The following is a 13,577-nucleotide window of genomic DNA, read 5'->3' on the forward strand; positions in this document are numbered from 1 at the left end:
CTTGCCTGGCTAAAATGTGTCCAAAAGCAGCCTCTAGTGGCATAGTCAGATATCAGAGTAATTTGTGGAGTACAGCAACTGACTGAAAATCATCTCTTATAAGGAGAAATGGGGTGCCATCCATGCAGTGGCACAACTCTTAAGGAGAACAGAATTTGGACGCTGAAATCCAACAGCCTAAGCAACAGAAATGAAGTGTTTCCCATTGAGGAATACTGTTGAGTGCGCTGCTTATGTGTTTGGACCTCCTCTGATACTGTGTACTGTTAAGTCTCTCTGTTCAGATCGGGTCTGAGTGACACTGTTCATATGAGTGGGAGTCTTTCCCAAGATTTCAGTGGAAGCAGGTCTGCATCTTCAGTCAATAAAGTTGGCTTGTTTCCAACAATCTGTCTTGTCTGACTGCGTTGAATTTTAACGTCACAGCTTTAGTTACCAGACTGTTGTTTTATTTAGCAGGCTCTGGGGCGAGTTCCCCATTAACATCTCCATCATCCCCCACTCCGCCCTCTACAGCAGGTAAGTTCTGGAGTCATTACAGTGTTTGTCTTTTCCTTTGTTTTTTATTCCCCCCCCAACTGTGGGTGTTAGTCCCAAGGATGGCTGAGGGATGGTGGTTTTCAAGGATGGAACACACAGATGACCTTTATTTTGTGGCAGCCTGAGCCTAGGCATTTGCTCTCTTTTGAGGACCATAGAAAACCTTTTAATACTGTTCTTTTTCATTTAGTAACCTTTCTTAAGGTACATATGGTATGATTTACCCATAGAGTGTAAGTGCGTGCTGACTTCAGAGTCTATTACTCCAGTCCTACCGACGTTGCTACTTTCCAGACATTTTCTGGCCCTCATGTTGCAGTATGCCTTTGTTCTGATGTTAATGGTCTGTTGTCTCTGAAGTACTGTTTATTGATCCGTTGGTTTGGTGTATTGTGTCTTTACCCTGTACCACTGTGATGTGGCTTCGGGAATTTTCAGTGTGACAAATGCAGTGGCTTAGGCTGCCTAAATCTCCCCTGTTCTGCTCCAGCCCGTTGATAACACCGGCAGAACTGTAGGAACAAGTCAGAAACTGATTGGGGTTAAAAAGAATATATTTATTATTTGTGGCCAGTTCCCTTTTCCAATTTCCTAGGCTGCTGTGCAAACAATTTTTCTAATGTTTAGGACAGGTGGTGGGAAGTGGTGAAGAATCTGCTTGAGCAGGCAATAGAAATGCTCACGGAAGTTTGATTACAAATGTGAATATTGAGCAACAGTGCACGTGCTTCAGTCTGAAAGTCTAGAAGAGGAGATCCGGCAAACATTAACAGCAAAAGGTGTTAATGGAATGCATTTTTAGAAGGGAAGCAGTCTGTAGCATTGCTGTTTGTTATGATGACTCATGCCGTATGATTCCTAGTCCCAGGAGCTTTCTACAGGGCACAACTTGTTAACTGAAGCGATGCAATCAAATTTGTTTGCTGTGGATGGTTTTTCACAGGACACTGTAGTCCGTGTGATGTAATTCAAATCAGTCATGCTGAAATCCAAATTAGTCATTTCTCCTCCAAGTTGAGAGTATATTGAAGTGTGCATTTTATGAACTAACTTCTCCCAGTTAGTCTAAACAAGATAATTACTGTTATTGTATTGCACAATGACAGCGCTGTTCTATGGATGTACTGACTCTTAGCCTGGAGGGTTTTTTTCAAGTTCTGTATGCTTTAATAAGGAAGTAGCTGAAAATGCAAAAGAAAACCTTATGCCTCCAAAATGGACAGATGTTTAGAAAACACATTCCCCCCGCCGGCAATGAAACTACCTTTTACTTACATTTTTTACTTTAATATGTTGGAACTTGGTTGAAACCTTTTTCAAATTTTGAGCATGTGGTGCAGGTTTATGTGTAGATGTGGCTCAAATGGCTAAAAATGGCTCAAGTTTGGGCTCAAAACTTGGCTCTGTTCGAACCACATTGTCACAGTGTGGTCATCCTGCTGCCAGTGTGCTCATGGTGACTTGTGGCCATCAGCCCCATCTGACACTGAACATTGGCCCACCCACATTCAAACTGGAAAGTGCTTTAGTGTGCTGATGGCTTCGATGCTTTTGATCGGGGGTGAAGGCAAGTGTCACCATTTCAGGAGTGCTTATGCGAGCAGAATTCATAGAAGAAACTTTAGGTACTTGTTTTAAGAGAAGGCTAGTGTGCCTGATGACTTTCACCAGCAATGTTGTACTTTCATCTGTTCTAAGTAAATATGCCGTTACTGACTCGATGAAAGACTCATTGGCCCCATGGCAGGACCTTCTTTGTGACAACTGATGCATCTACAGCCTGTATCTCTCTTTTCCAGTTTCCTTGTACTTACTAAGGATATCTACCTCTAAACCAAAACTGCTTGTGGGTATCGGTGTGGTGAGACGACTGTCAGACAGGGAATGGGGCTTTCGGTCGGCCTCTCTGGTTTGGTTGTGGTCGCGTTAGAATCATGGCACGTCATAGCATCTTGCGGTTACGATGCCATGGCAAGATGAAGGCTGACATGGAAAAATGTGCCCAGCAGAAGCTCTTGCCCTTGTCCTGGCCTGTAACTAACCAAATCGGCGTAGCGTGCGGGTGGGTTTGTGCAGAGCCAGAGACACTGACCAGAGGGGAATGGGCTCCAGGCTGACGTGCCCTGGGGGGAAGTAACCTCCTTCAGGGGGTTTCTCACAGGTTGAGAGGTGCTTCGCCTCTGAACAAAGGCCTTGCCAGACTTAGCTTGCAGGAGAGTGCTCGGTGTAGTCAGTGCAAAACATACTAAGACAGGAAATGATTACTGGCTTCAGCTGTCTTCATAAGGACACCCGCAACTGTGGGATCGAATGCACAACCTGCTTGGAGGGGAGAGGTGTCTACTAGAAACTCAGGCTCTGCTGGGCCCTTCCGATTGACTGGAGTGTTCTGGGCTGGTTGTATTGCAGATACTTGGCTAAATGTCACCTTTGAAATACATTCACTGGATCATGGCAAGTGATTCTAATGTAACTCCCCGTGTTTCTGACATTCTCCCTTGAATGTTTGATTCTTTTTTCTCCACTTGCACAATTCTTTGCTTTCTTTAAAAACTGTTATTTTTCTTTGCGGCTATGAGCTGTGGCTAGGATCGGGAGGGACGCAAAACACTGTGGTATGGGTTATTTAAAGCTTCACTGCATCTTCTCTGAATCCAGTAAACCCATAAAATACCAGCGAGCTCTCTTACAGTAGAGAAAAGTTTGGATGGTGTCACTTTTGCTTCCCCGGGCTTCCCTGCGGCAATAAAGAGAAAGAGTTGTACTTATCTTCAGCTGTCTTTTTCTGTGGCAGTTGTTCTGAATCCTCCAGTACAACATATGTTTCATAGACACCCATGTGGTGCACCTTTTCTGCCCTTCACCTTTCTGTAAGACAATTTGAATGCTTAGTAAGTGCTCTTTTTGAGTGTCTCTGACCTGTGCAGCATAGGTGGAAATACAGGTGTTAATACGACAGGAAGTGCTCCTTGAAGGGAATGGATTTCGTCTTCTATGGCTAATCTTCCCGCAGATTTCTTGCTAAATCTCTCTAAATGCACTTTAATCCTGTTAAGCTTGAATTATGGCATGTGCAACCGAAAGCATGTGTGTGGTGTTTGTTCATCAGGTATAATAATGCTTATAGCATGGAAAACTGTGGTTCGTTATTCAGAATCAGACATACTGTGTACGTAATATGAAATAGTCAATCTGGTATCCTCATATTTGTCAATGAATAAGAATGTAATTGATTTTTGTACTAACTTTTCAGCTAACAGTATCTGTTTTTCTTACTTTGACACGAGAACCGGATGATTAACTTGTGTCCTCTCTCTTTCTCTGCTGTCTTCAATAGAGCATGCATCATTTTGAACGTGAATTTTCGGAAAAGTAAGCTAATGCTGATTTATCTCTTTAAAGATGCTCTGTTTCTGTATGGGAAAGTTGAATGCGAATCTTGAACTTGCTTAGTATTGGGAGGGAATAGAAGAAAAAAATCTGAACATTCTTATGGATTATTTTTATGAAATACAGCATCTTTAAAAACTCTATCACTAAAATTATTTTGTTTGCATCCCATTCTCCGCCAAGTTTTTAATGCTGTTTGCACAATTGCTGTCACTTTAAATTCATAATTAAGTTTTTGTTTCAATTCAGGCATCAAGTTTACAGCATCTGATTTACTTCCTATTCCTTTTAACACACTCTCTTAACAAAAATGTCCCTGTAAAAAAAACTTGGTAAGTTCTTGTTTGAGCGTTTTATTCTTACAACTGCATGAATGAGCAAAACGTGTGTTTGCAGGCACCTTCTTCCAACATATGTACTGGAAAGGTCTAGTGATAACTGAGGACTTGTCCCAAATGTTTTTTCTAGTATATACAGGAAAATATTTCACTGTTGGCCAGAAGAATTTAATGCGTAGATGTAACTGCATACAAGTACACCAGCGTGAACTAAGATTTCCTTTGCACCACTCATGTCAAGAAGAGGAGGACAGCTTGGTTTTGGTTAACTAATTGAAAATAATTGATTTGAAGATTTTCAGAACCATGCTCTTATTAATTAAGAGCTCAATATGTAATGCTCATAGCTTGTCAGATGCCATCCTAAAAACTGTGTGTATTTATGTATTAAAGCAGAGCTGAGGTGTAAGAGCATCATTGTCTGTAATCAGTCCCCCAAGAGTTTAACTGTATGATGTTGTCAGCAGCTCAGTTTCAATAATCCTGAGTCCTGAGGAATTTAACAATTTTCCAGGAAGGAAGGTGGCCTCTCCCTCTACTTCCCTGTCTTTTCTACCCCCATTGTAAAATAACCAGACTAAATTTGCAGATAACACATGGAATCTTGGCCCAATAAGACTTAGTGATCCAAGCATTTGAGGAGTCCCCCCCTGTCAAATGTGTACCTTCTTTCACTGGGTATGTTACCGTTGTATTTGCATTCCATACAGAGTCCTGGCTGCTGTTTTCATGGTCATTCCCTATTGCACCTTGTAAAACTACTTGCATAGCTTCTTCAACCTCAGCGTGTGATTCCAGCCAAAAATCTTGTCTTTGTTCTCTGCGTTCTTGCATCTCTTTCAAGCCATTTCGAATATGATTAGCTGGTCTTGGCTCTTGAACAGCAGTTACCTGATCAGTTTGGTGATGGCGTTGGTACACCAGTCCTACAGCTTTCTGCTCTGACCACTTGAATGGCAAAAGTGGTTACTTTAACTGTTCTTGGTCTTGTTCTTCCTTTGGCAAAGTGTCAAGATTTGCTTTTCTGTGCTTTGCTGGCACTCTGTACACACATGAGAAGCAGGAGGACTCTAACCTAGGGGATGGCTTTCCAGTATTTCTAATAATAAATTGACTTACGTCTTTGGCTAGTGTAAAAAAGTAGATTTGGAGAAGTTAGATGGCCCCAAGGCATCAGTACGCAATTTATTTCAGTTTGTGCTAACATTGTGTAATGTTTTGATTACTTAAGAGAGCAGTTGATCCACACGCAACAGGCATGTTAAGTTTTTTCAGTTGATCTCTGCTATTTCTACTAGTTCTTGAGTATTTCCTCCGGAAGGGAGGAGAGCGAAGATGAGCCCAATAGGTACTTCCATGTTTTGTTGCTGCAGGTGGTTTTCATGCCAATGAGAATTGGAGAGTTGGAAGTGCTACAATCACAGCATGTATTAATGTACACTGGCAAAATTCAGTGCTTTGTGTGAATACTCTGCATTTTGTGCTTGCTCCCATATGGGAAAAGTCTCTCTTCAAAGACTGGTGCAAACGGAAAATGAGGGAGCTTTGAGTTAGGACTTTCATCTGGTATAACTGCTTTTTTTGATTACAGCAGTTACTTTTTACTATTGCTTGTTAGCCTGAGAGCAAGTGTTAGTGAGGAATTGGGAGAGAAGCGGAGCACAGAGAGCTTTGCCTGCTTTTTGTTTTCCGTAGCTGAGCTTTATCCTTCATCAAATCCCTCTCGAGTCCACGTGGCATTATGTCCTTTAGCTGCTTGGTATTCGCTTACTTCATAGCGAGTTCTGCTTCAGTAGCCGTAGCCTCTCGGTTGGCCTCGTGTTGGTTTGTGTTGTATCGTAGTTCTTGCCACTTACCAGTATATTCCTCTGTTGGTTAGAGCTAACAAAAGCAAGTGTTAACTATAGGTGCCACCTCTCTCTCTCTCTAGTCTTATTATGGAATAACTTACGATCTGGATGATCACAAGTCAAAATTCACTGTTGAATAGTTCGAAGATATGAATCATTTATGCCCCCGCTCATTGCAGAGTATCTCAGACAAGACAGGCCCGTCATTCCCCGTGCAGCTGGTGGTGTGCTGCCAGTGCCACCTTCACATGGATGTCGCGTGGAATGGCGAGGGGTCACCTCTGAAGCCCTTTGCTCGTACTCCTGCACCGATCTTTGATTATACTTGTGTAGAAACGATGGTGCAACGTGCAGCAGCCGAGTTGCACAAGATCGGCGTGTTTGGGAGAGCTGCTTGGGGCAAGTAAGGCCATGTGCCTGGACCTGAGCTGCCAGGAAGCACCTCCACGCAGGCCCTCGCTGCTGGGTGGCTGTCTGCGTACGCTGCTGTGGGCTCTGGCTTCCCAGGGAGTCAGGACACAGAGGCTGCGGCGTGATGAGAAACACGAGATGGATGTGACTGGGGTAGATAGCGAAGGGAGAGTGCAAAGGTGGGAGCATGAGAGGTGGGCAAGAGGGGTGAGTGGCAGATGGTTGTGATTCATTCAGCCTGCGAAAGAAGCACTTGTTATGTGTTTGGAGAAAGTCTGACAGTACTGTGGAAGTGGAAAACACTTCCAGAAACCTCCATCTGCAGTGAGTACTTGAAAAATGGAATATAATCTGACCAAGCAGTCATCACAAACACTACAGCGATGTGGTCCTTTGTAAGAATGTAAAGTTAGTCATGTAAATAAGAGCAGGTAGTAAGATTTGCTTCCAGTCTCTCTTACTGTTTATGACCCAAAGAGCAAAACTGCTTCGCTGGGGACAAACAAGAGCAACGGAAGCTGGGATGTCCTGTTAAGTGATCTCTGTTCCCCTCAAGGCAAGATCACATTTGAGTCATGTTTTCATCCCCGAGTACTGAGACACTTCAGGCTTCATTTCAGAGGTGTCTCAGATGACACGACTCACCTGCAGATAGAGGGATTTGATCACTCTGGCATTTTTCACCTGTTCTGTTCTTCACACTCCACTGGCATTCAAGGAATGGTGGCACTAGCACAGGACTGGCCAAGTCCAGCTAATAGCTGCAGTCCTCTGCAGCAGGACCTTCTTGACATAAACTACATCTTCTGTCCTCAACTCAACAGGAGCATCGTTGATACCCCCAGCACCGCCACCGCCGCCCCTGCCACCAGCAGCTCCTCCTCCAAGTACAGAGGTGCCAACGCAGCCAAGCCCTCAGCCCGATGTCAGCGCAAGCCGAGGAGCCTTACTCAGCTCCATTCAAAACTTTCAGAAAGGAACTCTGAAGAAAACACAGACCTGCGACTACAGCGCTCCCAGGATCAGCTGAGGCCACTGGTCACACCAGGATTGCATTCCCTCTCCCCCTCCTGTGCTGTCTAGGAACAAGACCCTCCTGACCGCCCATGGATCCACCAGCATATAGTGGCTCATCACGCTGTACATCCATTTACGCCTATTCCACCTTTTCTTGAGTAGCAGCACTGCCCTGTCTGCATCGCGTTGCCATGCTGGGCTAAGTACTCCAGTCTTTACTTGGTTTCAAGAACTTTGTTCTTTAGCTACAGTTTCAGGGGTACAGCAACTTCTACATAGCTGAATAAAAATCTGAAATAGGAATGACCATGATCATGGTGAATTAATGCATTTTTTCTAGCTCTCTTCCACCCCCTTTTTTCAAATTACAGGAATGTAGTTTTAGTCTGCTTGGTTTTTCAACGCTTTTCATGCATTTGTAACTCATCTTAATTCTTACTGCACTGAATCAGCAAGTTTTGTTTTAGACAATCCAACACCCTCCCCCCACCCCACTCCTTAAAGCGTACCGCACAGGTGAGGGAACCAGAGAATTAAATCTTGTTCCCACCGTATTTGCTGGTGGAGTGAAAATGCTGTTTCATTAAACTTGTTTAAATGGACATCCTACCTGTAACTCTAAGGGAAAGTGTTTTTTAAATGAGGAAACAGTTGAAATGGGAGTAAATAGGGCACTGGAATATTATTCAGGATTTAGTTAAATGCAAAGTTACTTCAAGTTAATTCTACAGCTTAAACTTTATTGAAAGATCCTTTTTGATTTAAAACCTTAAACAAATTGCACTTTAAAGGATTAGAGATAATCCATTTTTTTAAATTCAAGTACATCAGTGTTTGTTACTATGCAGAGAATGTCTGTACAAAGTTTCATGTAACCTGTGATATTCAGTCATTTTTATTAAAATGTTAATGGAATTCCTTCAGCAGCATGGTGGTGGGTATATTCAGCTAGGATTTCACCTGCAAGCCAGACTTCTAAGAACCTAACAGCACTTCTACTAAAGCAAATACCCTGAAAGGTATTCCTGGCTCTTAACTGAAATAGGACCCGAGCTCTTCTGCCTACGCACGGAGGTGAGTATCTCCTCTCCAACAGCTCGGTGGAAGGGCAGCCTGCCCGGGGTATAGAGCAAGCCACACCGCACGGACTCCTCGAGGCAGCTTTCAGGCGGTACCAGAAGCTGTTGAACAAAGCCAAGCGGAGCTCTCCCGCCTGTCAGGACTAGGCCCCCTAGCTAAACCCTGGCATGAGGCGATCTGACGAAAGGCTGCTGCGACTGTTTCCCAGCTCTTCAAACACAATCTATGCAACTGCTACTTCAGATGCAGACTCACTGTGTCTGAATAAAATAACTTATTTTGCACTGTAAGAACTATAGTTTCAGCATGCCGGTCTTAGCCCATGTGATGAGTTTAAAAAAAAAATAATACGTAAAGCAAAGCATTTGGGCAAGTATTTATCACTGTATGTGGCAGCTAGTGAAGAAAAAGTAGGTAGTGTTTGCCATCACATACTGAAGAGGATTTATTTAAGCTCTTGTGCAGAAGCTTTCTTGCACGAGTAGAGTGCTCTTCAAACTAAACACGTTGGCCATCTCTTAATCCATACCACAGGCTTCCAAATCACTCTGTGCAGACAGTTGCACTTAACTGCTGAACTGAAAAGCAAGGCTTCACCCACTCCAGTTTGATCATTCACCTTTAATAAGCCTTGTGACCATGGCCTCCTAGAAAGCTGTACAGCATTCCAGGGCTGGACTGGGGGCCCCCTCTTGCTCGCCGCAGTTCTTCACTCGGCCACTGTTACAGCCAGTTTAATGCAGCTAGACTGGTAATTATAAGCCAAGCAGAAACAGATTTTTTTCCTAAATCCTATTTAGAATAGGATTTCTTCATATACAGTAGCACTAACCCACCTGTCCTGTTAACAAACAAGCATTACTGCATTGTTGCTTATACGAAGTGTGGCTTAGAGGGTAACCCCATATAAATATTCTGGGAGGTCACTATACTTTCCCCACTGTACAAAAGTTCCATGTAGCTATACAACAGAAGTAACGCATACAACTTGCCCAACACCATTGATACTTTGTAAAGCAGGACTTTAAAACATGTATTTACAACTTAGATATTCAAAGTCTTCTTCACTGCAAATATTATATCCTTCACTTGAGGTATGCAGTTATCTTCTAAAATTTTTGCATAAGGCATAGGAACATCTGCACCGGTAACACGCACAGCTGGAGCATCCAAGTAGTTAAAGGCAGATCCTGAAACAGAAGACAGTTGTCAGGTTGCCGTGCACTGTCGTTTTCTCTCAATTCAATTTTTGAATCTTAATCTATTTAAACAATTTTATTCTTGTAGCTCTTATATTCCAGAGAGAGCTGTTCCTGCCCATTTATCTTCATGTACTATGGTTTAGACAAAAAGTTTCCATCCTGCTTCTCACGCAGTTCCTGGGATAAGAATTACTTTCAACAGAAGACCAGCTGGATCCAGCTGGTTAAAGTCTCTAGAGCAAGACAGCTAGGCTCAAGCTCCTCAGATATAAACCCCTAACTTTGCCTTCATCTGGCTTTACCAAGAAGTTATCAGGATTTAGGCTTGGGAATGAGACCAACATATATATTGCAAAACTGGGTACCTTCCATGATCCTGGCACAGATTTCAGCTCCTACTCCAAATTGTGGCCAACCTCCTTCTACAGTTACGAGATGGTTTGTCTTTACAACGCTGGCTTCCACTGCTTCAATATCCATTGGTCGAATGGTACGCAGATTTATAACCTGGGGCAGAGGGGAAAGGACTGTGAGTTTTGCTATGATCTAAGCCTGTCAGTTACCACTGTTTGTGTACAGTGCCCACTAGCACTTTCATCTACTCTGACGTTGAAGACAAGACTTAATGAAATTTTTAACTTTTTATTCTGGCAGAGACTGTGTGTAACAGTTTCTGGTGGCTCCTGGAAAATCTGAGATAGGTGGGTCTTGCTATATTGAGATACAACCATAGTAATACATACTGTTGTTATTTTTACCGTACAGCTGGGTCAATCTGAAAATTGTTAGTAGTTCTGCCTTAATTTTGTGGTGAAAAGGTGAAATGCAGAAACATAAAATTCACATGCTGTTAAGGCATTTACAAATACAGGAAACTTGTAGTTAGTACACCGAAGTTTAGCAGAGCCTGAACGAGAAGACCCTCTACTTTTTTTCCCCACTTCAGGGAAAGAGAAAAGCAACAGAACCCCCACCCACCTCACACTCTACACCTTCTTTGGCAAGTACAGCAGCTGCTTCCAGACAGTGTCCAACGGGTCTTGAGTGTGACACTAATGTAACATGAGTTCCTGGAACAGAAAAGAGTGTTAAAAAAACCTAAAAAACCTTTAAGATTTAGAGCTCTTTTTCTACACCGTGGGCTCCTTTCAAGGCAGTGTTAGGCTTCCCTTGTAAATTTAAGTTCCTTACATTTATTTGAAATGCTAAATATTCTACGCCCATACACAGCATGAAGAGTGGGAGTAGGAGGACTATGCCCAGACACAAACTTTATCCTTTAATTCAGGGAACTGAAGGGATATTTAATGTGGTTTCCAATTTATCCTTTTCAAACATTCACGTAATTCAGTGAGAAATTATGAACAAATGGGCTGAAATACTACAGTAATCTCTTTTTGCACTTTCGACAAGAATTACACACTAAGGTGATAAAGAGTTCTCAGCCATCACCTACTCCATCTTTATATCAGGGAACAAGCCTTTAGAAGGGTGAAGTTTTAGATAAGATATACAGAATCAAGTAATCTTTCTTTATATGGGCAATAGAACAATAAAGTATACTACTGGATAAAGTAACATTTGAACATTTAACATTTGAAATACTTCTCTCTGCCCCATGACAGCAGTATTCTGAATAGCCAAGAGGTTAAAAAGTCCCCAAGCAGTTCATTTAATAAAGAAACAAACTCTATTCTCAGCTTACCTTGCCTTTCTATTTTAGCTTTTCCAATTGGAACAATGAAATCCTTTGACTGTGCCTGTTCAGCCATTTCAAAGGGAACACCATACAGTAATTCATTTTCCAGCATCACAACTAGAAGAAAACATAGTTGGGTTAATGTGTACACCTGCAGGCACAGGACTGTACTGATGATTTAACAGTACAGCAGCAGACTACCTCAAGATACTAAGCCCATCCAGGCAACAAGGACTCGAGTATGTTTGCAGAAGCAATTAAAAAAAAAAAAAAAAATCAGTCTTTACTTCAATGCTGAATTATCCAAGTCTAACTTTAGACAATTTTTTAAACGAGATCAGATATTTAACTTTTGGTACAGAACAGCAGAATCGCTAGTATTAGAAAGGTCTTCAGATTTTGCGTGTATGTTTGTGAGAAATAAAGACAAAAGTTGCCCTGTTTTTAATTAATGACATTCTGAATTTATCATGTGAATTTCATGGTCTGTAAAAATGAGTTACATAGACAACTGTATATGCAAGAACTCCTTCTAACTCATCTTTATCCTTTTTAATCCTTTTATGATAGAGTCATAAATGCTCCTAAGCTTCCTGATTGGTACCAAACTAGCACTACAGATACACAACTGACAACAGCGCAAAATTAGTCTACTGCTAGGAAGGCAAGTGACTGTTAGGAAAAGAGTAAATGTGCCTTTGTAAGTACCCTAAAGCTGCAGTAAAGCAACCTTAAGTGTTCTAGGATTTAACAATCTTTTTTGTTTTGTTTTAAATGGGGCAGAAGGGGAAAATAGGCATTCTTTTCAGGATCGAGTGCTAGGTATCGCCGTGATCTGCCTGTGCTCACCTGGATTATCGTCCCGGATTGACGCTTTCAGCAGGCCTTTGGCATCTTCTGAGCTCCAAGGACTAACAACTTTCAGTCCTGGGCAGTGCCCATACCAAGCAGCGAAGCACTGCGAGTGCTGAGCGGCGACTCCAGCTGATGCCCCGTTGGGGCCTCGGAAGACAATGGGAACAGCGATTGATCCTGCAGACATGTAACAGGTCTTGGCAGCGGAGTTTATAACCTGGTCGATTGCTTGCATGGAAAAGTTGAATGTCATGAATTCACACACTGGTCTCAACCCTGCCTATTAAATGTATTAAAATATATATTAGTATGTTTTTACATAAAAATAGTTTAAATTTAATTTAGAAGGAATACGAATTTACAAACCATAGCAGCACCGACAGCGATTCCTGCGAAGCCCATCTGAAAGAGAAGAAAACCAAGGGGTGAGCACCAGGGGAGGGGATGATGTGAAGGGACCGCCAGGGTAGGAGACGGGGCAGCCATACCTCTGATATCGGGGTGTCGATCACCCTCTTGTCCCCGTACTTCTTCCAGAGACCCCTGGAGATCTAAAGGGTAGGAGAGAGAAGTCAGGGCCCGCCTCCGGCCCTTTCCCTGCCCGCTAACGGCTGCCACGCACCTTGTAGGCACCATCGTACTGGGCCACCTCCTCGCCCAGCAGGAAGACGCGCTCGTCCCGCTCCAGCTCCTCATCCAGCGCCTGGTTCAGCGCGTCCCGTACCGTCACCTGCGGGACACGGGCAGCCGGGCAGGGCGGGGGCACGGCCCGCCGCCGGGCCCCCCCTACGCCAGGGATGCGGGGAGCCACCTCTCACCACCTCACCGCACCGCTCCTCACCGCCCATCCGCCCCGGGGCCGCCTCGCACCCCCGGGGCCTGACACTTCCCTTGAGGGGAACGAGCCCCTTTCCCCCCCCAACCCCTCCTTCGGGGCACCCCTCCCCGTGGCGGCCCCGCTACCTGTATGGCGGCGGGCGCGGAGAGGCGGAACCCCCTGCGCTGCCGTAGCAGGGGCCCGGCGGCGCGGCCCTGCGGCGGGAGGCGGGCGAGGCGGGCGCCCAGCGGCGCCAGGTGCCGCAGTGCCGCCGCAGACGCCGCCATCTTGGCCGTGTCCTCTAGCGCGGAGGGAGTGGGGCCCCGCCCCCGCGCGCCCTACCAACAGCCTCGCCCCGCCGCCTTCAGCGCTCTCGCG

General features: G+C 44.1%; 2 protein-coding genes across 7 annotated transcripts in view; one reads left to right on the forward strand and one right to left on the reverse strand.

Moving 5' to 3' along the window:
* The window catches only part of LOC309684688 (PX domain-containing protein kinase-like protein), a 36,873-nt gene extending 28,763 nt beyond the window's left edge, over positions 1-8,110 (forward strand). For 4 of the 6 annotated variants that reach the window (XM_082500549.1, XM_082500553.1, XM_082500551.1 and 1 more), the window contains 2 exons: positions 457-519; positions 7,354-8,110. In XM_082500549.1, coding sequence (XP_082356675.1) covers positions 457-519; positions 7,354-7,559 — 269 coding nt within the window. In that variant the 3' untranslated portion in view covers positions 7,560-8,110. The remainder of the gene's footprint in view (positions 1-456; positions 520-7,353) is intronic. The other 2 variants (XM_082500550.1, XM_082500552.1) reach the window with 1 other exon arrangement.
* Positions 8,111-8,265: 155 nt separating this feature from the next.
* Positions 8,266-13,489, reverse strand: LOC309684690 (pyruvate dehydrogenase E1 component subunit beta, mitochondrial). The gene is made up of 9 exons (XM_082500555.1): positions 13,346-13,489; positions 13,005-13,112; positions 12,871-12,933; positions 12,749-12,784; positions 12,377-12,662; positions 11,534-11,644; positions 10,807-10,898; positions 10,194-10,335; positions 8,266-9,816 (listed from the first exon to the last, which is right to left on the reverse strand). Exons 1-9 carry the CDS (start codon positions 13,484-13,486, stop codon positions 9,671-9,673), a joined length of 1,125 nt encoding a protein of 374 aa, XP_082356681.1. The 5' UTR covers positions 13,487-13,489; the 3' UTR covers positions 8,266-9,670.
* Between the last annotated feature and the right edge of the window lie 88 nt (positions 13,490-13,577).

Source organism: Vanellus vanellus (assembly GCF_965231255.1).
Source record: "Vanellus vanellus genome assembly, contig: HAP1_SCAFFOLD_433, whole genome shotgun sequence".
Lineage (NCBI taxonomy): Eukaryota > Metazoa > Chordata > Aves > Charadriiformes > Charadriidae > Vanellus > Vanellus vanellus.